The 25,588-nt window shown below is 44.0% G+C and overlaps 1 protein-coding gene across 1 annotated transcript; it reads left to right on the forward strand.

Moving 5' to 3' along the window:
- The first annotated feature begins 8 nt into the window (after positions 1-8).
- Positions 9-22,920, forward strand: LOC308053636 (heat shock factor protein 5-like). The gene is made up of 6 exons (XM_080365141.1): positions 9-336; positions 3,099-3,473; positions 6,701-6,798; positions 11,813-12,331; positions 17,044-17,203; positions 21,475-22,920. Exons 1-6 carry the CDS (start codon positions 39-41, stop codon positions 21,540-21,542), a joined length of 1,518 nt encoding a protein of 505 aa, XP_080221267.1. The 5' UTR covers positions 9-38; the 3' UTR covers positions 21,543-22,920.
- The last annotated feature ends 2,668 nt before the right edge of the window (positions 22,921-25,588 follow it).

A 25,588-nucleotide genomic window follows, 5' to 3' on the forward strand; every position in this document is an offset into this window, starting at 1 on the left:
TCCGGCAGCTCAGTCTCTATGGCTTCCGCAAGGTGGGGATGTTGCCGGGGAGCAGTGTGGTGGGGCCCGGGCCTGGGCCGGGCCCAGAGGGTGGACAAGGCAGCGGTGGCAACTGCACCGGGCCCCTGCATCACTTCCGTAGCCCCCACTTCTGCCGCGGCCGCCCCGACCTCCTCGTCCACCTGAAGTGCCTGACGAAGGGCAACACGGCGAAGATGGCAGCGGGCCTGGCTGTGACCAGCCGCCCACCCAACCGCTTCCAGCGCTTGCTCGGCACGCCGCTGAACGGGCAGCCGCTGCCTCCGCCCTCGACGCTCAGCAATGCCAACAGGCCTGGTGAGTCGGAGTGGGCCATGTGGGATCTTGGTGGGTTTTTGAGAAGCGCTGGGTGGCATGGGATTTGAAAATCAACGCTCTCCTGAGGGAGAAGGGTTACCTGTCCTTGCCGGTGGCATCTCAGTTCACCTGGTGTAGGGAAGCTGTTGTTGTTTATGCAGGTAGATCTGCTGCCAGTAAGCATGAGTAGCATGGTTCACATGTATTTCAGGCTGCCTGTAGACTACAGTACAGTCTCTGTTGCGTACTACACTAAGAACACCCTTGCTCGATCTCTGGAGCTGGCACAGCTCTACCAGATGAACATTACTGCTTCTTGCCCGTCAGTAAGGATGCCCATCAGTAGGGATGCTTAATAAGCTCTCATTAAATGTGTGTGAAACAGTGAGTCATGTGAAGTGGTAACTAGAGCATCCTGTTAGTTTTGTACAAAGGAGACAAGACCTGGTAGTAAGATTTTTGTCAGTTGTCTCCTGAAAAAGAATTCACAAGCTACGTAGTTTTTAAAAGGGATTGAATGAGTAGGTGAGACCTAATTAGAAAATAATACTGCTGAAAAGCCCTAGAACTTGTTTTCTTTCTTTCTAACCCTCTTTGAGAGGATCTGAGTTTTCCCAAGACAAGTCTGAGCCCTCAGGATTATTCCACAAAATTTGTATCGGCCCTAAATCTTTGTAGTTGGCGCTGTGTAAGGAAGATGTGAATATTTTGCTTTGCAGTGCTCTTGGGCTGCTGCCAGAAGAGCACTCCGGCTTCCCATTCCCTTGGTGGCGTGTTAACTGTCATCTTCCTTGCAGCTGATACAGCAACATGTTGGTTCAGCGCAGTGATCGGAGAAGACTTTAATAGCCTATTTGTGGCTGGCTCTTGGACCCGAGTGATGCACCCCATGGGTGCAGAGCTGTAAGGCGTGGTGTAGGAGAAGCGGCAGGACTGTGCGACCAGGAGAAGGGGAGAAGCAGTTGACGGTACTGCTCTCTGCAGCACCGGCTGGCATTTAGAGCAGAGTAGGGTATCCCCATACTCTTGGTTACTGTGTCAGGGTAGGAACTGTCATCTAATTCAAGTGGTGTTTTCCGTGATGTGTGTGGAACTGCACGTGCAATACCAAGAAGACAAAATGAAGCATCTGAGAAGGGATGGAATTTATTTCAGTAGGGAGGCTAGGAAGCATTTAAACTAATGATTTGATGTTAACCTTGTTAAGGCTAAGGTGAGTCATTGCAGACTTCAGTGACATGTGGTTTGTCTGATGTAATGCAGACCATTGGTAAAGGAAATTATGAGAAAGAGATGACTCTCATTTTTTGTCCTCTGTTTTTATGGCTGCAGTTTCAGAGTTTTTGCTCTAGGAGTCTCATTTTCTAGAAAGACAGAACAAGGAAAACATTGGGGTTTCTATGCAGTCAAGTTCTGACAGGCTGACAATGCACTGTGCGCTCTGTACTGACTGTTCAGGGGCACGTCTGTTCCCAGTGTCTTGCAGGGTGTAACGCTCTGTTAAACATTCAGGAACAATTCCTGGACAGCAACTGGAGGTTGGTAACTTGGCATCCCGTGGTGTCTTGTTTACGTGTTAGAACTAGATAATCTTCATGTCCCTATCCAAAGGTAAAATATAAACAAAAGAATTTTCATACCCCTGTTCCTTCTCTGTTTATAAATGGTGAAAGTACCGAACAGGAAATAAACGGTCCTATACATTAAGTCTTAGCAAATCTTCAGGGTCAGCTGGTATTTATTTAGTGATTCTTAATGGTTAAATGTGAACTTGCAGAATAATGACTGTATGTTACTGATTTCTTGAATTAGTTTTCATCAGAGGAGTGCAAGAGGTAAATGTGAGGCTATTTTTAAAAAAAGTCCTTTTGAGTGAGAATTGGAAACTTCAGGTCTGAGAAAGCCTGGCTTCTAGATAAACCCTATTGACGTGAACCATCCTGAAACTCGTAATTCTTATGGCTAAATGCAGTCCTGCAGGGGAGTCACAAATGCAGTAGTTCTTGCAGAAATCAATGAGCACAGGCGTTTGCGGTGTTACTGTCAGTGTTTCCACAAAGTCACTAAAACAGAAATTGAGCTGTCATGGTATAAAAGCAAATACCATTTCATGAAACAGTAACTGCCTGAGAGAGGAAACTATAAAATAATAGAAAAGAATAAAAGGACTCTCTAGGAAATAACAAAATGGCAAAGTCTGGGATATTTTAGTCTGCACTGAACTAGTTGAGCTGACTGCGAAAAAATTGGCTTTGAAATTTTTTTCTTGACCAAATAAATGACTTGTCATAAAGTACTTGCAAAGTCCTTTGGAGGATTTTGACATTGCCCTTCCCTTAGCTGTTTGTGAGCTGTCAGTAGTGGAGTTTGGTCAAATCTTGCTTTATGATGTCCCTTTTTTAGAATGTATTGTCTGATTTAACACACCGTACTTTCAAAATTGCTTTTGTTTGGTTTAGTAAGTTACTACGCATTTTGATTTATAGCACGTTTCTAAATATAGGTAACTCGTTACTGCCAGTTTAAGGAGATTTTGAATGCTACGCAGACACCTCTGTGTTGGCGCTTCACTCGTGTGCCACACAGCAGTTACTGCATGCTCGGGTCTAAGAGTACAGTCTCCTTTCTGGATTAAGTACGCTGGAGCAAAGGTCGTCTTCCCAAATCATGTTGTAGAGCCTTGGCTCCTCATATTGCCTTTCTTTGCCTGTGAAAACTCCTTTCCTTAACACTTGTTTCGCTTTATTTTGTACCCACTGCAGGACTGCTGACTGTAGGACAGTTTCATCAACTTTACGGTCAAGGTGTTTTCTCTCCTTACTCCTACATGGCAACCTCGTGCCAAGCCCCCAGCACTTTACCAGCACAAAGATTAGATCCGACTCCAGTCCCTTCCACTTGGATCCAGCAGGGACCACTTGGGTTGCTGCCAGGGCAAGGGGCTTCCCCAGCTTTTCCAGATAAAGGGGCTGCCTTTCCTGTACTCCAGACACTTCCAACAGGAGCCACGTACACACTCCAGCCTGTGGCTTCTCTTCCACCACTTCAGCAAGGGACTCAAAGCGTTGCCACATCCATTGCAAATTGCAGCAGCTCTGCATCTTCAGTGCCGTACTCACAAGCCTGCTATCCAACAGGTATGAAAAAAAATATCTGCCTTTGCTTTTCAAAAATAGATTTTAAAGTGAGACTTTCAAATATTTTTCTACAATACTCTGCCATGTGTATATCTCAAGTGAGAATTAGAAAGTGTCAAGTCTAAAAGGAAGATGGACCTAAAGCAAAAGGAGTTTCTGTTTGGTATTCGTGTCCGTCCTCCAGATTTTGTGTGTCCCCTGGTGATTTTCTGGATAGCCTTTCTGTTGAGGTGAAAGGGCGAGGAGAAGAACATTTGTCCAAAACTAGTCGGTGTGAGGCTAACTTTCATTTTTGTTTTTTTAATTAAGCAAAACTTGGACAATGATATTAAAGCACTGAGACCTTGTTAAGAAGTAGTATCCTAGGCCTTGGTCTCATGTTTTTCCAGGTTAAGGTTTTAAACTCAAAGATCAGTCAAAAGTATTGTGCAGAACAGGGGTCCTCAAACTTTTTAAACAGGGGGCCGGCGTGCGGATTAGGTGGCAGGCAGTCATCTGCAGCTGCTTGGTTTCCCCCTCCAACCCCCGGCGGGGGTGGGGGTGGTGTGGGGGTTCTGTAAATACGGGGGGCTGGATTGAGGACCCTGGGGGGCCATATCCGGCCCGTGGGCCGTAGTTTGAGGACTCCTGGTGTAGAATATTTCATTCTGCTCATACTGTTTTTGTATCTGAATTTTTTTTCTTGCTTAGCTTCTTTATGTTGTATTTTTTGATGCACTGAAGACTAGAAAGTACAAAAGTCTTGGCTCCTTTCTTTTTTCTAAATTATTTCTGCCACAATTGTCAGTCTCACTTAATCACTCAATTACAAAATAAATCAGTCTCACTTAAGTGTTTTTATTCTTCAGAAGAGGAGTTGAAGCAAATTACTGTTCTTTTCCTTGCCCTTACCTTGAATGGGAAAAATCACATGATAGGGTATTTTCTGGGGAGTGGTGGTGTATTTGTTGTGGGTTTGTGGTGTTTTTTTTAATTTCCCTAAAACTTCTGAAATTCAGAACAGTGACTCTTGCCTTGAACAAACTAAATCTCAGTTATTATTCTTTCCTTCTGCCTGCTCCTCCTTTGGCAGCCGCACCTTCACAAAGACAGCTATCTATCCCTGTTTAGAAATCCTACACAGTGAAATCATTAAATCTTTTGTGCATCTCTTCTGAGACCTCTGCTGAGAACATTTCAGACAATAATCAACAGTTCCCGTAACGTCATTTTTGTCAAGGAAGGGTTCTGAGGAGCTGGGCATTTCTTGTAGACACACTTAAATGTTTAAGAGACAGGCAACTTCTGCCACGTGCGCCTTATGCAGAGATTACTGCGGTGGCCAGAGTGTGGAGCCTGCCTTACCAGCTGCTAACTATTAAGTCTTCTCCCAGGAGCAGGTGTCCTGAGAATCATAGAATGGTTTGGGTTGGAAGGGGCCTTAAAGATCAGCAAGTTCCCACCCCCCTGCCGTGGGCAGGGACACCTTCTATTAGACCAGGTAGCTCCAAGCCTCATCCAGAATACTTGCTTCATTAAGGTGGGAGGTGGTCCCCGCGTTGCGTCTCTATTGGTACAGAGCATAGGCTGAAACTCATCATGATGAATTGTAGTTGTCTCTGTCTCAGCTAAGGCCCCAGCCCTCTCCCGTAGTCAAGGGAAGGAAAGGGGCGTCTCGGGTGCGATTCACGTAGCTCGGTTTAGAGTTTGTCTTGGGGTAAGATTACTGGTGTCCTGGAAGTGCCTGTTTTGAAGTACTGCCTGCAGGGGAGCTGAGGGAGACCAGCGTAGATTCAGACATGAATATGGAGATCTCTCTCACTGGATGACGCTCCTTTTGCTTTAAGTTTAAAGGACAACTTGGCTATGTTGCTCAGGTAGAATCTTCTGGGGTGGGAGGTGGGTGTGAGAACGCAGTGAAAACATACCAAATTTTGCAAGGTGTAATCAAAACTAAAATACAGAAACTTAGGGAACCTGAGGCGTTTGAAACCTCCAGTGAATTAATTAGCGTTTCTGAGAGTGTAAGTGACATTTCACTGGAGTATGATAAATCTTTTAATTTTCACTGTCACTCTAGGACTGTCTCAGTGGTTTTACTTCTGTGCCTGTGTATCTCTTAATCTCTCCGCTATCCTTTCTTCTATGTATTATAACATACAGAATGCTGAAAGCGTGTTTCTTCATATGTCCACATGAAAAAGTCTGGTTTCCTTCATCATGAGAGCACAGCAGCAAGATTAGTTTGTTTGGAAAGTGATAGTTAACCTTAAGATACGTATTTAGTAAGTGAGAGAACTAAAGAATGTATGTTCAATCTTATGCTTGACTCTATTCATTTCACTTTTGAAGTCCCATTAAATGAAATCAAAGTAGAACTTTGTCAAAAGATTTCTTTTTGTGTGTATTCAAACTTGTTTGTTAATTTCCGTGACAAAAAGATTTCCCTAGTTTTTCATTATGATTCTTACTGAAAAGTCAGTAACATAAAATATGCTCATCTAAGTCTTTTTTTTCCCCACTAGCCTTAGACCATAATTAGTTTAAGGATTTAGTTCTGTTTACTTTCAACTATCTGCAAAACCTTTGACAGTAGTAGAATCGCGTCAAAGAAATGCGTTGAAGCTTTATTATCCGAGAGTGTCTAATAATGAAAAATCAGTCATGGAGACCATGTGAGACATATTAGTTATTGGTGCCACCTGACAGTGCAAGTCCAGTCGCGCCTTTTGAATGCATCTGTGCCTGTAGGGTTCATTTACATAAGAAGACCTTTCTGGTGAGTGGTAGTTTAGGAGTAGTCATGATATTCTTCGGAATGATACACTCTTGGTTAAGATAATTCATTTTCTTTGTAAGTCTTAAAATTCACATGGTTACAAGTGTGTATGAACACCTAGGCTCAGCTATGTGAATACGCTTTCTGTGGTGTATTGTGACAAGAAACTCAAGCAGCCAAATCAGAGAGGTGATACTAAGACACAAAAGACTCTGATTATGAAGTTTCTGCATGTATGTATGTGTGTGTGTTACCAATTTTACAATATATATTTTTAATGTATTTATACATATCTTAAATATTTTTAAGATTAAGAAATTGGTCTTAAAATGACTTGGGAGGTAACAATAAATTTCTGGAATTTCGTTTACTGTGTGATTATTGAAATGTTTAATCAAAGTAAGCAATAGAACTCTGCACACCAGACACAAGTTCTTGCAGTCTGACAGCTGTGTTTGAATTCTTGCAGCCACACCGCAGAGCTGTTCAGCAGCAGCCCACACAGATCCTCTGGCTGGCTGTGCTGGTCCTGCTGCTTCAGCGTGCACCCACGACAGCTTTGTCCAGGTGAGCGTAGCCTACTGAAAGGAGGTGAAAGCGAAGGAGACTGTATGAATGAACTGCAGGTTTATACACTTGTGAAATTAAGGATATAAATTTGAAAATGGATCTGCTTGACAAAGTGAAAGTGATGTGGTCTACAAATACCTATTTCAAAGAACCACTGAATGTTAAACGGGTAGTTTTGTAATTCAGGTTAGGTTTCAGGGTAGCAGCATAGTGGATGTCCTCATCAGTGGAGTGTTTTTGCTTGACTTCACCAGAATCACTTTTAGTTAATGAGCCTGCATTTGTATTTGAAGAATGTTCTTGCCTGGACAAAAAGAGATTCTTTAATATTATGAAAATACTGAGAAGCAGCTCCACTTCTTTGTCTCAGATAGTTTCCTGCAGTCCTGAGTTTGATTTGATGAACGAGAAAAACTAAGGTGACTTTTTGGAATGGGCCCCACCTCAGAGATCTCTTATTAAAGATAACTCCAGTCTTCCTGTAAAATGCGTTATGTAATTCTAGTGGAAACTGCACCTTATTTGGAGGGCCTGGCTTATCAGATATCAGAAGATATGAAGTAAAAATGCAAGAGCTTCCTTTTTTATTACAGCATAACGCATATACTTTTTTCCCCTCACAGAGGACAAGCGAAGCAAGTTATGCTTATGCGTGTTGAAAAAGGGTTGACCTACCCAAGCTTGATCATCCAGTTTCCTGTCTTGCAAATATCAACCTTTCTCTTTTATTCGTGACTTCTTTTAAAAAATAAGCTTATCCAAGATGGGCAGGTTATGGCCAGGATAACACGTTAGTGTAAGGCTATAAATAGCCAACAGCCAGTCATGCCGTCGATATTGTAGTATTTGTTTTTCGCACAGTATATCTTTGTCCTCTCACTTTGATTGTGAGCTGCTTTTTTCATCCAGGACATGAGGATCCGTCTGAGCGATGGGCAATCACAATTAAATAGCTTATCTCGGAAGGCCGAGATCCATGGGATAGTAAATCATTCCAAAGGAGTTGTCAAAGGTGGTGTTGTGGCTAGATTGAAGGATAATATACAGTGTCCAAAGGGTCTAGTAAAAATCAGTTGTTTGGAGAAGCAAGTCCATGGGCAGTGTGTGGAGTCAGAAGAGCTTTAGGCCACTTGCTAGTGGTTGCTTTGTTTCCTGGAAACCCCCAGCAAAAAGCTGCCGAGCATCTGGGCAGACTGCGGGAAGGCGATCCTCTGCATGAGAAGGCCAAAGGCGAGCAGTGCCCTGTATCAGTTCCACCAGGTCAGTAACCAGCTGTCTCTGAGCAGGGTAACACAACTATCGTACTGCGTGGATCAACAGGACTTCTAGAGATTTCTGAGTCTTAGCATAGCATAGGTCATTTCTCCTGGAACGTGGTGACAGGCTGTGCAGGTGGTACAGAAGACAGCAGTTGCCTGCGGTTCTTGCTGAGCTGTGGGGAATAATCAGTTTGCCTTTTGTGTGTTCTGGGGCATATACTTCCCCAGACTTCTGCTGGGGGATGTGGCAAGCTGCAGTATTGAGCATCCTGCCCTGTTGGTGTATTGATCATCCATCAGTAATCACTTGCACAAATCCTCAAAAGTGGTAAAATTCATCAGCCCTGGCTGACTAAGCATTTTTATTGTTCTTCACAAAAAATAGAACTATTGCATGGTATATTTCCTATCGTTCCACTCAATACCTTCTACCAGTTGCAGGAATTCAGTGCGATGCTGTTGAAGCGTGGTTTGCGGGGCGCTTTAGGCTGTTTGGTCCCGCTGTGTGCTGCTAGGTAGGAGTGGCAAAGCCTATACGAAACTGCTGGACCAGTCCCGAAGACAGCGAACCGTATCGGCGCACTAGTAGTCAGCAAGCTGGTTACCAGCCCCATTTCTGTTGGATCCAGACAGTGCTTTGTGGTCTCAGAAGGAAAAGCTGGCACTCTTGGACAAGGAAGCCTAAACCTTGTGCTGTTCCTTACTGGGTCTTGCAGAGAGCATCACTTTTAAGTTTAGGAGAGATTTAAGACAGGTGGAGTTTCTGGGTCTTGGAGGCCAGCTGCTGGGCTTGTACAGTACACACCTGAGCTGCTGAAAGTGTTAGGTGACCCTGACTGGAACATGGGCAGACCAGGCCGGTAACTTAACTGGTTGGTTGGCTGCAGTTTGCTCTCCAGAAAAAGCTACAGAGAATTACTGCGTGGAATGGCAAGGGGACATAGGTGGTTATACCCAGACATGGTGGCTGATGATGGTGTATCTCACCAGGTTTCTGAAATCGGGGTTTCAGAGGTTTGTATTACACTCTCATCACGGTTGGTTACAAAACAGGGAGCTCAGGTACAACTTCTTACCCATTTTTCATTTGGGTTCTCTCAAGTGGGGTTTGGATTAGTGTGATGAATCAGTATCATTGGGTAGGAATGAGTCTTTTGAGAGACCTCCTGCTATCTTCTGCAACAGCAGTGCTGGCAGCTCACAACCATTAGTTCAATACTTCCCCACTGCTTTTATCATAGATGTGAACTGAGGCTACATATTGGATTTCAGCGATTTTTTAAATTTTTCTTTTCCTGCCCCCACCTTGTTTTGTTTTTTTTTTTTAATGGCAGCCCTGCTGTTTGATTATTGCTATTACCATGGTTATTAAGCTGTCGGTATTTCCTTGTGGAACTGAAGCGAGAGGTAACGGGAAGAAATAAACATGCAAGAAAAAAGAAGAACTTTCTGACCTTAAAAGCAGTCCTAAGTAGTTTGCTTTTATTTGTAATAAGGAATGATAATCAGCCATGTTATTTCAAAAAGAAATCAAGTCTGAACTAATTCCGATTGCCCAAGCACTCAAGCCAGATTTGTGTAGTCCTAGCGGTCCCTGAAAAGGTGTGGTTGTGCTTTAATTCCTGCACACGCTACGCTAATCTTATAAGTGAAATGCCCATCTTCTCTTTCACCACTTCTGCTAAGTCAGACCATTTTTCCTCTTGAGCTTGAATGACCAGCAAGCTATTAGTCTTTCAGGCCCTGACTTCTCAATCTTTTATCGGTTTTCCTTGTTTCGTTGCTGCCTCCCCCCATCCTTCTCCAGGTGAACTAAAAGGATTTAAATTGTACCTTTGCGTGGCCCCTTTCTCCTGTTGGAAATACACACGAGATCCTGTAGTGCATCCAAGAGGACAATATGTGCTGTAACAGCTTCAAGCTGAGGTCCCCTAAGAAGAGGCAGAAAAAGATTCAGTATGGGTGGGTTGGTTCATTGGTTTTTGGCAGGGATGATCTTATTCCTGGACGGTTTGGTAACCCAGATCTTACTTAAAATCCTGACTACTTATGACAGTAAAAAAGCAATGCAACAGAAATGAAACACCTTGTTAACATTTTAAAAAAAATAGAACTGAAAAAAAAAAAGAGAGGAATAATGTTTGAACCTATCTCATAAAAACATAAAGGTGGCTTAGCCTTTAATAGAAAAGACTTTGCTTAACTTAACCTGGAATTTGAGAAATTTATGTTTTATTTCTCCCTCCATTTCCCCCCACCCTCCACAGTTTGTGGCTATCTACAAACTGGCACATCTACACGAATCCACACTAGGACTTGCCTTCACACACCCAGGAGACAGGATCTCATCTCTTTGTGGTATCTCCTTCAGGGAGAGACCAAGTCCTTCACTGGCATTTGATCTGATACAGCTTTCCTAGTAGGTGATCCTGTAGCTTCCTGTTCTCTAATTTACTCGTCTCTGGAAGTAGCTTTTCATTAACCATGAGCTCAGCTAAAAGGTCTAAGGATAGTCAGGCACTAAGGACTACTCCTTCATACTGGATCCCTTCCAAAAGAAGGCTGTATTTTAAATAGACCTGAGTTTCTGTTCAACATCATTGTATGACTTGTATTTGTCAGAAGAAATGACCCTTCTAGTGTCCTTTGACTGAGTCACCTCCAGAAGAAGTAGCAGTACAGACACTGGCTGTTAAAATGTCATCTATCATTTCACTTGGGTAGGACTTGCTGCTTTGGAAAAACTCTTTCATTGTCTTCATTCTGTTTTAAAGGTTACTCGATATATATGAATGCTACTAAAAAAATCATCACTGGATTGCTGATTGTGTCCTGTCGTCCTGTGATGTCATTACAGTGAAAAATTTTAGTAGTGTTCAGACCTGATCTGTGATGGCAAAGGCAGAGTCTCTGTAGGTTCTACAAGAAGTGTTTCTGACCTGAAATTCTGTCGGGTTTTTATGCAGATTGATGCAGACTTTGAGTTGTGCCTTTGTGGGACACTGTCATGACCGGAGAGTCCAGATGTGAGGCTGTGACAGGCAGGGCAGTTTTGCAGTATTTCCTTTCATCGGTATTTGAACTCCCACTCATCCTGGGACTGGGGCATCCCTGGGGGGCACCCCTTGTGTAGATGTGCCTATGGACAATCACTTGAGGAGGAAAATGGTATTATTGGTTAAGAAGCGGTGAGTTCCTCAAGTTGTGTTGTCCATATGCACATTTACAGCATATGGACCTTTCTCTTTTGCTTAAAAATGTTGTGGGTTATACTGATTTTTTTATACAACAACAGGAATGCTTGAGTTTTAGAAGGAACTGAAGGCAGGTGGATTTTCTCTCTCATTTTCTATTACGTATGTGGCACGTGAAGAGGGTGGTTCTAGTGTACCCCCACAGGTCCTACTAAGACCAGAAGTCTCTGATTTGAGTGCTTGGGTATATTTAACACCTGCGGTGCAAAGGGTGTGCAGACAATGCATCTGCAGGCATACACCAGCTCCTGGTAAGTAACCTTCTCTCCAGGATAGACCATGAATAGAAGAAAGGAAACGTGCCAAGAGTAAGGTGGTTAATGAAAACCAAGACAAAGCAGTAGCTTTTTTCTTTTTTCTTCTGGTTAAACTTGCTATTTTAACTGAGAATAATGGACAATCTTTCAAGCTTTTGGATAAATGGATAAACAGAATCAATACACATCCTGTCACGGTAATTTTTTGATACAAAAGTTCACTGCATTTTGTTTTTTCCAGAATCCTCCAATGCAGTCATCTTACGAAGCTGAACTGATGCCGTCTGACTGGCTATGTAATATATCTGAAGAAAACAGGAAGGCAGAAGTCAGTCTTGAAGCCACGTTTCAGGTTGCCGCTGAGGTGTGTTCATCATGCAAAGCTGAAAAGGTGGGAGTGGCACCTGCAGAGAGCCAGTATTCGATCCTGGAGTTTAATGGAAATCAGGCACTGCCTGTTAATAGTTACACACCTTCTTCAACTGAGGAAAGCCAGCTGGAACGTCTCACTCCTGTAACTTCAGACACATCATTTCTGGTGGAAGCAGATGGAGCACTGAATTTGTCTCCATTACAGCCTTCTGACATTCTTTGTGCTGCCGATACCACTCTGTCTATAGAAACTGCTGCTGCTGCTAAAATACTACAAAAACTTCTGACCACACAGGAAGCAGATGAAAAATGGAGCAACGAACCAGATCACCGCCCAGCTGAGTTCTCCCTCGTGTTTTTTCAGGAAGAATTGTTCAGTCCAGAGCAGGTAAGGGGTAAGGAGAGGTAAACCAACATCTTTCTTGAGGTAACTATATTTGATAGTAATGCTAGGGTCTGGACCGATAGCTTTTCAATATTCTTGCCTGCTTAAGAACTGAAGGCTTCTTTAATTAAGCTTTTAATGGACAGTGAAGGGTTTGCTTGGTAAAGCAAGGTATAAAAAAGAAGACGGAATGAAAAAGTATCCCATGTTTCCCATGTTAACGAGCATGACATGTGTCAGCCTGTTGGCCGAGTTAGGGTGCTCATTTGCATGGGAAACATGCGTAGTGCAGGTGTATTCGTGGTGATGAAGTGGATGCTTTTTTAGGTTGTAACATACCATCTTTAATCTCCAACAAAGAAGAGTATTTTGAGAATTTCTGCTGGAGGCAGATTTTTGCTTAAATTTAGATAAACGGTTAGATTGTTTCTGATAAATAGTTGTTAAGTTCTGTTTTCTGTGGAAAGTATAGTTTATTGACATTTGACTGGTATAAAGCATCTTCATTGGTTTATACTTTGTGGTGTACAACAAGTTGTAATTGTACTTCAGTCTACCTGTACCTGGTCTTCCTGGTATGTAAAATTGTAAGTCTCATGAGGGGTGAGGGGCATTCTAGATGTTACTCTGTTAAGGCAGCAAATGCGTGCTCTGCTTTTGTTTTGAAAACAAGGTAAGCTCAGGAGATTGACTGCATCTGTTTCTGCTGCATGAGACCTACCTTGCATGTAGGCACTCAATCTCATTTTTGTGTGTGCATTGAAGCTACTGTTTTATTGTTCTGTCGGTAGCTTGACGCCTTCACTGAAGTTTCTAGATCGGAAATCATCAGCTGGCGCAAACCTCCCATTGTTGCTTTCGGCGTTATAAAGATTAGTCATCTTCCTCTTGGGTATCTTTCTAGAAAGGGATGTGTATTCTGATCAAGCCTCTGCATAGCTCAAGCCTAGACTAGACTGTTCTGCTCAGTACCGTGTAGGGAAGAGCACATCCCTGTGCTAGTGCATAGAGTTGGCAGTACTCCTTAATTGGTGCCCACTCATTATATTAAGTGTTGACCGCACTTTAAATGTTGTCAGTTTTGAGAATTTTTGAACTGCATTTTTAGAATGATAGGTTGTCCCTTGTTGAAGGCCTTTGGAGTCCGTGACCCGAACTTCCTTGTCAAGAACCGGGGGAATTAAGCACACGAACCACGTAGTTGTTTGGGAGGGAGGTTTTGTATATTTGTGAGAATCCTGATGTTGGTCCTGGACTGTAACTGGTTAAATAACTGGCCTCATTTTTTGAGCAATTGAAAAGCAATTCAGCGAATGTTCAGCGTTTTGTTTGACAGATTCCCTCTTTCTGTTAGAACTACTCTTCAACTAGTCTCCTCCTCCCAAACTCGGGAGAGGGAAGGTTAACTTAACACCCTGCTTGTCCAGAGCCTGGGGTCATGGCAGGTGCAGAACTCTCCAGAGGAGGCTTCTGTGCCTGTACTCCTCACATCAGGCTCCAGCACAGTTTTCTTCCTCATCCCTGAATCTGGAAGCACTCAGGCTTTCAGTGCCTGTTGGTACCATGTGTTTTAGAGCAAGCTTATGACAGAATAGTGGACGTGCACAGAAGACCGCTCTATTCCTCTCTATACAAGCAGAGGGGGAGCAAATTCCTCCACTGTTCATACAAGAGCATCAGAACAGCTCTGCTGGGTCAGATCAAAGGTTTGTCTTGCCCAGCGTCAAGTCTCAAAACAACAGCTGTAACCTGATGTGTAGGGAAGAGCAAGAACAAAGAGCGCAAACAGAGCAGGGCATTCCTGCTTACACATTCCAGCTACTTTCAGCCCGAAGACTTGTGATGATACAGTGTACTTCATCTCGGGTTTCTGCTCTGTGGACTGAAGTCAGCCCTTGAAACTGTCGGTTTTAGCATACGGGACCTTTTGACCAAGCTGGTACTGTTCTGTTTTCTGTTCCGTTCACAGTATTTCCCAGCATTTAATTACTTTTGTGACCAGCACTGAGCCTTGAACTGTCTTCCTCATAGAAGTAACAGTTTAGTAGAAACCTGCTTTATTCTGCTTTCCCGATTTCCTAAAAGACAGCAAATTAAAGAGCAGCTCTTTACATGAAAAGAGTTAGTACATTCAACAGTTCAGATCCAGCGTTGTCCTCTTAGCCTCAGTGAATTTCTGTCCTAGACTTCTAGGGGCTTTGGCCTTCAATGGGCATCTCTTATTCCACTCCTACTCCTAAGAAATGTTTTATTTTCTTGTTAAAGTGGAAATAGAACATTTCTGTAATGCTTGATCAAGAGGAATTTGCCTCCGATTTCGTTCAGTCTCCTTGGCAGCATACCTATGTGAAGGCTGAAACGCTTGCTTTCTTTGGGGAAGGTTAATCCAGCAAACCCCATTCCTGCGAGTTGCTAATTTTAGTGCCTCAGCTTCCCATCATGGTTCCAGCTGGGTATAGGTATAGTCCAGTCAGTGTCTCGTAAGTCATGTAAGTAGTGAGATGCAGCAGTTTTGGCGTTTTTCAGTAACTGAAGTGAAAAGGCAAAACTTTCACGTCTGTCAGCTTTGGTAGCTTTGCTTGATTCTCTGCCAAACAGTGTTTCGGACTCTGAAGTTGCAGAAGTATTAGACCTGAGTGGAGGGTCTGTCCACAGGTGCGGTGAATCCATGGTCGGAAACATGCTCACTTAAAAGACCAAACAATAAAAAAAAGGGATAGCTTGGGAACCAGACTTGTGTGGGCTAGGCTGATGCTGTTAGGATGAAAATGGTATTATTACCTATTACATTAGATTACTGAAGAGTTGGTGTGTAAGATTCTATAAACACAGTGATAAAAAGAAATCTGAAAGGGGTGCTGTGCAGTATGACTGCTCTTCAGTTTCCACACACGCAGCTGTGAGGGTTAAAATTGGACACAGCATTGGAAGTACAGGTTCACCAGTGAGGGGGAATGACATTTCCTCAGTTTGCTGGCCACATTCGTCCCGGTGTAGCCCAAGGTGTCGTTAGCCTTACTGGGCACTGCAGCATCCCCAGGTCCTTTGCAGAACTGCTAGTTAGAGTGTCTAGACTACTTTCACCACATAGGCTAGTAACAGTGTCTTAATAATGGTGATCCCAATATGCATGTTATTTGTTTTTTCTTTATCAGACACTGCAATTTGGTTTCTACATCCCCTGCCTGGTATTGCTTTTCATTATTCTCTTCTTTTTAAATAATGAAGTTTGCAGAATTGTTTCTAGAGCAGTTGTCCGGTGGAATATCCAGTTTAGAATGCTTACCTGAGAAATCTTTCCTTCTCTCACTACTTGATGAAGGCTGCTCACTAATTTTTCTAGAACTTGCTATTATGTAAATGTCGCCAGGAATAGAGAAGTCATCATCACTCATGAGACTTGGATTCTAGCTGGTGAAGGTAGTGACCTACAGCCTGCCTTCCTTCTTTGTTTTTGTGCCTGGGAAGGGGTTGTGGTTCAGACATTAGACAACAGGCACTGCTAGCCACGTGTTTTTCACGTGGCCTTGTTAACAGTACTAAAGCAATACATCCAGACAGCACATTTCAAAGAGGAAAAAGAGTCAAATGGGTATCCAGCAAGTGCAGGAGGTGTGTGGGAGGGAACTAGTTCTCCCTGGAGTACTCCATTACTGTATTTGCACAGGCCTTTTTGAATGTTATTATACAAGGTTGTCAAGCAATGTATGTGTGTTTCTATTGATACGTATACACATAGCCTGTTACATACTCAACATTGAGTAATGACAGACTCAAGGTGGTGAGCGTGATTTTTGGAAAGACTATCTTATTACCAAGTGTGACCTCTTGTCTTCTGTAAACTCACACATAATGGTTTTCAAAAGCTTTTTTTCCCCTTAATAGAAGGAAGCATTGCAGGCTCTGAGCAGTCATTCATCTTTAGGTTATTGATGGATGAGATATTTGCAGAAGAGATGACTATTCTAGAACAGGTGATACTGTGAAAATTTTTCTGTCTAAAGGTAGATTCCAGGTGCTTAACTTTGGGCCTGTACTGCCTCAGTGAAAATGAAACAGAACTTGGTTGTTCGGGCCTTTTTTTTTTTTTTTTTTTTTTTTTTTTTTTTTTTTTTTTAAGCTACAGGTTTTTGCCACATGATCATGGAAATGTACCGGTTTGCCAAATGGTTGCCTGCAAAATACATGTAGAGCAGCAGCAGAGGGCTCTAAAAAGCAAGCAACACGTTATAACTTAATGTCTTAACGACTGGATGGGGTGGGGTGAGATTCCCAACCAGAAATGTGTGGTTCACGTGTGGTTCTGCATCACACAGCTCTGTCAAGTTGTTTGAGCTAGATCTGTCATTATTATTACACGTGCTGGTAAGAATGAGTGCACCTGTATTTCTTGTAGCTAGTTTAATAACTGAGGGAAAAGTTCAGACTGTGGGGACATGTACCCTAACTTTGTGTATTCTGGTTTTCTGATCTCATATTTTGCTTAATAAGATGTTTTGTAAGAGGTTGTTTCAATTTAGCAACCTTAATTCTGAGTTAAAAACACTTACTATGTCAACTGTCTAGGCAGTGTTCACCACCTGTTAGATGCCCTTTTGGAGTGGAGAAGAATAGCTTTTATTTTGTTTTATTGGTTTTATATTAGTTTTATTATAAGATAACATTGAGTGATCTTTGGTTTTATTTCTTTTGTTGTTGTGTTGTGTTTTTTTAAGGAGAATACTAGTGTTAAAAGTGAATCCAGGTCATCGGAGACGGAAGAGAGACAATTCACTTCAGGAGCTGAGCCTGTGAACGAATCTGTAGAACAGACAGATTCATCTGTAAAATCTTTCTCCCGGAAAAGACGCAGTTCAGACACAGGCAACTCTCTCGGTAAGAAAGATTCTACGTTTTCTCAGAGATTACGGTGACAGCTGCTCTGAAACTAACTATTACAAAAAGGGGAGAGTAGAAGAATTTACTTGTTGTCTGCCGTGTAAGTACCTCATTGTTCCTTCAGTTAAAATACTAAACTTGTACAACCTCTTAGTGTACTTACCAACACACTTCAATAGAGACACTTATGCTAATTACTCTGATGTGGGCAAGGGTATAAATTACGTAAGTAAATAAAACTTGAAGTTCTGGGAGTTGTGCCAGAAACCTGGATGTCACAATATTGAGATTAAGTCCATAGATGTGTTGGCTGGAGGGCGACAGTGCTGTGAAGGAAACACTGAGTAATGAGGTAACTATGGAAGTTCCAGGGGCAAAAACCACCGAACTGATGAAGCTAGTGTAGAAGTCTGAACTCTTTGTCTCAGATCACTGAATACATTGTACCAGTCTGGTAGTGTCCTGAAGCACATGAGAAAAACAAGCCGCAGAGTATCTGAGGCTAAAAAAAACTTCACAAATCTAGTAACTGAAGGGAAAACCTAAATGTCCACAGATTAGAGAGACATAAGAGGACACAAAAAGTACTTGGGATCCATTCTAGAGGGGAATTTGGTTCAGCCTGCAAGTCTCTAAGAGGCTGTTTCCCTCACAGCTGTTCATCAAAGAGCCGATGGTAGAGTTTGAAGAGCTGTTGCTCACTTCAAAGGGTAGTTTCTAGATTCCAGATCATGATGCTAGTTAATAGTTCAGCTCATAATGCCCATCAGTTTCAAACATTTAAGTAAGGAATAAAGTCTTTCTGTCAGGAAGCTGAGAAAAAAGGTGGGATGCCACCTTGAAAAAAGACAATTTTTGTTTAAAACATATAATCGAGAGTTCTTGTTCAATTACTTCCTGGTATCACAGATAACTAGCAAACTTCTCAGCTTTCATATCTGAAGCAAAACATTTGCTTAACGTGCCAGTTGTAAAGTTATGTACAGGAACATGTTGGAAAGCATTCCCATGGGATTGTTCCACAGGGATGAAACACTGTTATGCTAATGCTAATTAGCAACAATTGGCATAGTCTGCTCTCTGGGAAATGTGACGGTCATCCAGGCCTGCATCTCCACGGTTGTACCTTTGAGGCTTGGTGTGCGTGTTAAGGGTAGAGATAGACAGCACAGCGGAGCCAAACGTGATCAGGCTCAAGCTAGCCCAAAGTCAGTTGGGTGCGTGATAGAAGCCTCCAAGCTGGCATAGCCTGTCAGCTGCATGTCAGCTGTAAGCCTGAAGCAGGCAGGCTCAAGTGCAAGCTGACTTCTGCTGCTCTGACTACACCTTTGTCTGTCAGCACCTCCTGTCCTCTGTGAGACTTTGGAAACAACTTATTTTTTAATCTCTGTGTGCTAAAATGCATCACGATGATTTCCAGGTGTTTCTTGGCAACTTGCCCTCTGAGTGTGATGGAGTCCTCTCTGTTTTCCTGTTTTCCTTTGGGCACTCCTTTGCAAGTTTTCTGAGCCTGCACTTTGATACATACACCCTGCTGTGAAAAAGGCTCTTCTTCCATCTATTTCAGTAGGCTGTTTTTTTCTATGTTAATGTCACTTTTCTTTAACATCACTTTTCTTTGTTACGCGGTGACACCCAAGTTCTAGATACCACACAGCGAGAGCCAATATAATGTGGTACATTTCAGTGACTGGGAGCAGCTCTGAGCCCAACCCAAGGTGTTAATCTGTAAAAACGCACCAAGAATCAAACCCCCGCCTTTGTGGAGAAGGCATTGCTTCCCTCCAAAGAGCTGGACTGGACTTCTTTGCATTTCACAGCTGTTCTGTAGCAAGAAAAGGCGAGCATCCTTTCACTAAAACACCGTCCCCAGGGTTTCCCTCCATAGCTGCCAGCCCATCTCTGCAGCACCATAAATCACTGAGATGGGTTATCTGCTTCCTTCAAATGGAAAACCAATGTATTTAACCAGCCTTCTCAGCTAAATTCTAGTTTACCAGTTTTAAGACCATTCTGCCCAGCAGAATCTAGATGAAAGGTGTCTCTAGTTCATTGTCCTGTCTCCAACAGTGTCTTCGGCATTTCTGTACCATTAAGCAGAAAAGGCCTCAGTAACCTTCAGTTGATTTTTAGAGTCCCTTTTTGAAGCTGTGCAAACATTTAGCATCCACTGTGGTTTTTGTAAGTTAATGTCATTAATGCAGATTAACTACACAGCGGGTGAAGAACCCTCCTCTTCAACTACTTCTGAGTCCTCCCGGGAGCCAGAGTCTGCTACAAAGGGTGCAGAACTTAACTCGGCGCTAAGATACATCATTGCAAATGATTACGGGCTGTGTCATCTGTTCCCTTCCCCCTCTTTTTCTTGAGAGGCGATGGGTATGGTGCTCTAGCTCCTGCCGTGTTTATCACACGGAGGTGCAAGGAATAGTTCACCTTTCAGGGACTGCTTTTTTTCAGCCCCAAGCTCGCTCTTAGGACATAGATTTGAAGGTGCTGATGATGCATCTGCTTTTCCCACTACTTTCTAGCTGAGCTCGTCTGTTAAAATGGGAGTTTTGAAATAAATCTGTCCGCTTTTGTTGGCAGCATACACGCTTGCAACAGGAGTCCTTTTGGACTTCACAAAGGATTGAGAGGAACTCTGTAAATACTTTGAGTCCCCTTCCCCATCTCCTCTGCATTGTGCTCCACAGGTACACTCGGCTAGTGAGCACAGCTGTACTGGACCTAATATCTGTGGCTTGTGCTTCCTCTTCTAAAAGAGCATGGGAGAAGGACCAGATTCTGATGGGAGGAATTTTTGTTTGCAGCCCGTCTTTCTGGAAATAGGCATCTCAGAATGGAGCAGGGGGAATTTGTTACTTCTGGACTGAAGCATTTAAGCTGATGCTGAGACATTAAGGAAAAAAACTTTCTTTCTCGATGGCTGACCATATCTTTTCTGTGAGTCGTCTAGTCCTGCAAATAATCTGATGACTGTCTCTGACTTTTTTTTCTTTTTTATGCTGCAAGGTGCCCTAGACATTTACCACCCACTCCCATGCCGCTGCAGTTGTGTCACTGTGTGTTCTCTCTCATTCCCTCCAAGGTAAATAGATTTCTAGGTGCAATTGCTACGGGCAAATCTTCACTCAGGCAAGGTCTCCCATGCTGTCGTCTGTTCCCTTGAACTGTTTCCTGCACCTTCCAGCCAAAAATGTTGTTAACGTTCATTTAGTTTTCCTATCTGGTCACAGTGAGATCTCTTCCTACAAAGGTGTTAAGAGTTAATGTGGGGACAGGCCTGGCCCTGAACTCTCGAACATCTGTGTGAAGCCCAAAGCGAAGTTGCTCTCGGGAGTCCGAGCGGCAGCTGCTTGCTCCAGCTCAGTTGCCATTACCTTGACGTCATTATATATTCATTGAAGGCATTTCAAATTGCCTGTCCTGGCAGTCTGCTCTTTGGGATGAGTGGGTGTCATACCCTGTGTCTTAACTTGCCGTAATTTAGAGGTGCATTGTTACAAGCCCCCTCATTTCTCCATCCCTATGCGTTTTCAAGATGTGTTCCCAACAGTCTGCTTTGGCAGGAGGCAGGTGTCAGAAAGTGCAAAAGTGGTGCCTATTGGGCAGGAACTCCGTAGTACAGAGAACGAACAGAGGCTGGAAGATGTGAATGTGTTTGTTTAGAGGTTAAATTTCTTGTGGGTGATGTTTGCAGTGGTAGCGCTGTTGTGACTTTATCGGGGTACTTGTTCGCTTTCTTGACCTGCAAGATCTGGCCATACGTGGGAAGTATCTCTGTTTTGCTGTGGATCGAGGTAACTGTCAAAAAAGGAGCATCTTGTCTGTCTTCTCTGTGAGGCCACGAGTTTTTTCTGGGATCCTGGCGCTGGCTGTGGGGTGCTTTGAGGCAATTGTGCCTTTTCTGGGTAAACAAAGGGATATGGCACAAGCAGGTCAGGCCTTTCTGTAGATACTGCCAGGGGCTTATAGTAATTAATGTTTGGCTTTTGGTATCCATGGTGGCAAAGGCATTTCTAAATAATACATACTGAAGAATGGGAGCACTTTTCTTATAATCTGCTTTGGGTTTTTATATTTAAATTTTTGAAAAATTGGAAGAATTCCTGTTTCTTTAAACAGTAGGCCTCAGGTGATCAGGTTATAGTCTGACATTGAAAGCATATTTTATAGTACCTGATAGAAATGAAATTGCTCTGTATGCTGCCAAGGGAAACATATCCGAGCACTGATACGTGCTCAGTGTTCCCTTTTCTTCCTAGATCTCCGTCTGCCGGTGGATGTACCTCGGAAGCGGGGGTGCTTTCTGGAGGACGAAATAAGAGAGTGAGAAGTGGGTGACAAATGTGCAGCAGCTGCCAGCTGGATTTCCCTGTCAGACTCCAGCAGCAGTGGAGCTTTGCCCACAACAGCCACTTTGGATCATTTCAGCTGTGTTTAAAAAAAAAACAACCAACCAAAAACAAAACCAAAAAAAAACCAAAAAACCTCCAACAAAACACCAAAGACCACACACAAAAAAGCCCAAAACAAAACAACAAAAAACCAACAAAACCAGCCCCACACCACTCTATTTTTTGCTTTCTTTTTAACTTGGTAGGGTATTGTTTAGTAGGCCTCTTTCATTACATTTTCTACCTGTCAAGTTATAAAGCACCGAGTGGTCAGAGTAATTAATATGAAGTAATTCCTTAGCTGTTTGTATTCTTTAGATTTGGAAAGTCTGAACTTTACAGGAACCCTTAAACACTTTCTCGAGACATCCTTACTGGGAAGCAAATGGGTTTTAGTGCTCTGTTAGGAATCTGTTTCACTTATTTATTTATCTATTTAACGTTGTTGGGAGCTACAGTATGCTCGGCATAGGTGGTGGTTGGTGCTCTTGCTGTCTTTGCTTGCAGTCGTACCGTGGCCCTTTACTGGGGATCGTGTATGAAACAAAAGCATTGGAAAGTCGCAAGATTCTGGGTCTGAATGGGTCAGAGATTTCAGGAGAGCAGCTAAAGGAAAGATGAGCTAATTTTCTAAGTGATTAACCGGGAAACCTTCTTCCTTCCTGAACCAGCTCTCTGTTTCAGCAGCAAGTGTATGTATGTCACAGCTGCTGATCTTTTACGTTCCTGGGGAATTCTTCTGGTTTAATAATTTCCTTTTGATGCTAATGGTATCTGTAATGATAACTTATTTATTATTCTAGTACTCTGTTCTAATTACGTCTTGAAAATATTTTTTAAACTTTTAGAGGAAGATTGTATTTATGTTGATAGCAGATCTTAAGTTTTTAATAGCTATACATTTGTGTTCATGTTAAAATACTGTTTGAAGGATAAAGGGGACACATCCTCTACTTGTGGTGTTCAGGAGATCCATGTGGAAGAGCACCTGAACCATCCATGTAACGGCTTCATGCGTGTTCATACGAGCCAGCCCTGAGCGAAACGCACGAGAAGGGAGCAGAGAAGCTGTCAGGACCGCCTCGGCTTGTGTAGCTCCCAGCTGTGGCCGGGATGTGCTACGGGAGCACCGGGCAGTAAGATGAACTGAGGCGAAACCTTTCCTTACAGCTTCTGTAATGAGATCTTTCTTAACCAGTAGTAACTTCTGTAATAAGGTGGTTTGTAACAAGATGCTACTTTTTTAAAAATAACTTTTGTAATAAGATGTTTTGTAATAAGGTATTTTAAATAAGTAGCACCTTCTGTAATAAAGATGTTGTTACCGACAGTCTTGTTACCGGGAGCAGGGCGGGATGTGGTTTCCCGTGTGTGCCCTGTTGTGCCCCTGCCCAGGCAGGGTGGGCCTCAGGTGATCAGGTTCTAGTCTGCCGTTGGAAGCGTATTTTGTAGTGCCCGACAGAAATGCGGTTGCTCTGTACGCTGCCGAGGGAAACATACCCGAGCCCTGCTGTGTACTCAGCGTTCCCTTTTCTTCCTAGATCTCCGTCTGCTGGTGGACGCACCTTGGAAGCGGGGGTGCTTTCTGGCGGTGACAGACGTGCAGCAGCTGCCAGCTGGCTTCCCTTGTCAGACGTGTAGCGGTGCTGCAATAAATGGAGCTTTGGCACGGCAACGGGTGTCGCATCGGTGTTCTCGACGACCAAGGGTGAGCGTGTCACAGCTGGAAGAAGCAGCTGCTTCCTGTTCCAGCGGTTCTTGCTGACACGTGTATCACCCAGCGGCTGCTGCCCGGCGGAGCAGTTCCCAAGCTGGCGGCGGCTCTTCCTCTGCGCCATGTCCCAGTTCCTGTGGGGCGGCCGCGGCAGCGAGGGGGGGGGTGCCCTGCGGGGGGGCGGTGTGCGGGGCTCACGCTGCTGCGGACACTCTGCTCTGCTCCGCTCGGCTGCGCTGCCTGCGGCGGTGGGTGCTGCCCTTGATGCTGCTGGGGGCTCTGGGCTCCGCTCGCACCTGCCTGCCTGCTGCCTGCGCGCCGCGGGGCTGCCTGCTGGCTTCTAACCCTTTGTTATTAGAAATACCGACTGGGGGGGGGGGGGAGGGGGAGGGTTTAAAAACAACGACCAGACATCACCAGACCCACGCAGTTTTCTTAAGCTGCAGGAAGTAACTTTGGCCCAGGATTTACAGCCCAGTTTCCACCCGCCCCAGCCCTGGGCTTCCCGGGCTGCAAGCACACGTTGCTGGGCCAAGTTGAGCTTCTCATCCACCAACACCCCACAGTCCTTCTCCTCAGGGCTGCTCTCCATCTGTTCTCTGCCCAGCCTGCGCTTGTGCTTGGTGTTGCCCCAGCCCACACGCAGAACCTGGCACTTGGTGCCTCTTTCCTACTTTCCGTTAGATCTAAAGATGTGGGTGACTTCCCTTCTACAGAACATGCAGCAAGAGCACTATGTCAAATCAAGGTTCTCTCTCTTTGACTTTCAGATTTTTTTCACAGATTGGTACTTGCGTAATGGCTGCTTAGAAAAGAAATCTTTGCCCAGAGGAGCCTGCTGTGTGGCCCAGCTCCCAATGAGGTGTTCAGGCCTGGACATAACTTTTAATACCAAAGTGCAAACCAGTTCTGTTTTGATGGAGTTCTGAGAGTTCTGCCACCGTTTAGGTAACAGCATGAAACGTTGGCATGTGGCTGAACTTTGTTGATTCAATAGCTGGTAAATATTCCCTGGCCAGCCTTCCAAAAGTAATCCGCCCAGGGGGATGCAGGAGGCTTGGCAGCAAGTAAAGCAGGGCTTTGCAGGGTAGGGGGGGGGTTTCTCATTGAACGCGTCCTCAGGGAGACTGACATGTTTGAAGCAAACGGGAGGCTGGTGGAACAGGTGCACACAGCCAGTGTGCATGTTGTAAATAGATGTTATGATTGCTAGCCTTAGACTCTGTGTTAGCAATTACTATATCCAAATATAAAAAAATCGGAAAATATCAGAGCTGCACAACAAAGGACAGCCCTGGGAAGCACAAAAGCCAGGAAACAAAACCAGTGCATTTACAGGTACCTTAACTCCGCATCTTCACGTTATATGGTTTGCTGTTAGATGCTGGCAAAACAGAGTGTATTACTTCTGGAAGAACTAAATTCTGCAGCAGAGTAATAATGAGTGCTGCTTATCGTATGGAGCCTTTCCCTCTTTGTAGACAAGTCAGCTAAGAAGTTAATTGTATTTGTGATTGCTTTTGCTAAAAATGGTCTGGCGCTGGAGGCTGTCCCAGTGTGCCTCCCCAGCCGAGGGCAGAGCCGTGTCTTTTTGCTACTCTAACGTTGTTCCTTACGTGATAATACCGCTGTAATGGTACCCAGTAATTCACAAGTGGAGCTGCAACCCTTTGCAGCCTGGGATCAGATGAGAAGATGCCGACAAGTGATGTTGCAAGGTGGGACACGTGCTTGCCCCAGTGTCTCTCTCACTTTCATGCACTCTTCAGCCTTTGCCCTCAAGATCGAAGTCTTTTGGCCAGGAGGCTCTGTGAGGCCATGGCTGCTTCTGGAGTGCCTTGTGCTGCATGAAAGGGGAAGAAATGAGAAGCCCTACGCTCAGTTCCTCCTCCTCCTCGCTCATAGTTCAGGAGAGAGTGCAGAACCCAGCTGGAGTGTGTGCATCCCTGTAGGGACTCTGTAACCCTAAGACTGGTAGACTTCAGAGCTTTTGGAGAGCAACTCTGAATTCATTGGGTCACAGATCTATACAACTTGACACCAAGGGTACCACGTGATCAGTTTTCTATACAAAGTATAATTTAGCTGTTAGGCAAAGCAGAAGTTCAGGTCTCCATCTCTGGGTCCTCAGTGGAGATGTACAGCAGAGATGCAGGAGCCTCCAGGCACAATAGTGAATTGTGTAAAACAGCGCCAAGGATGCAGTTAACCATTTAGCTGACTGGAGAGGCAGACGGGCACTGTATGCCAGCCGCTCCTCGTTACTAC

Source organism: Falco punctatus (assembly GCF_963210335.1).
Source record: "Falco punctatus genome assembly, chromosome: 14".
NCBI classification, from domain to species: Eukaryota; Metazoa; Chordata; class Aves; order Falconiformes; family Falconidae; genus Falco; species Falco punctatus.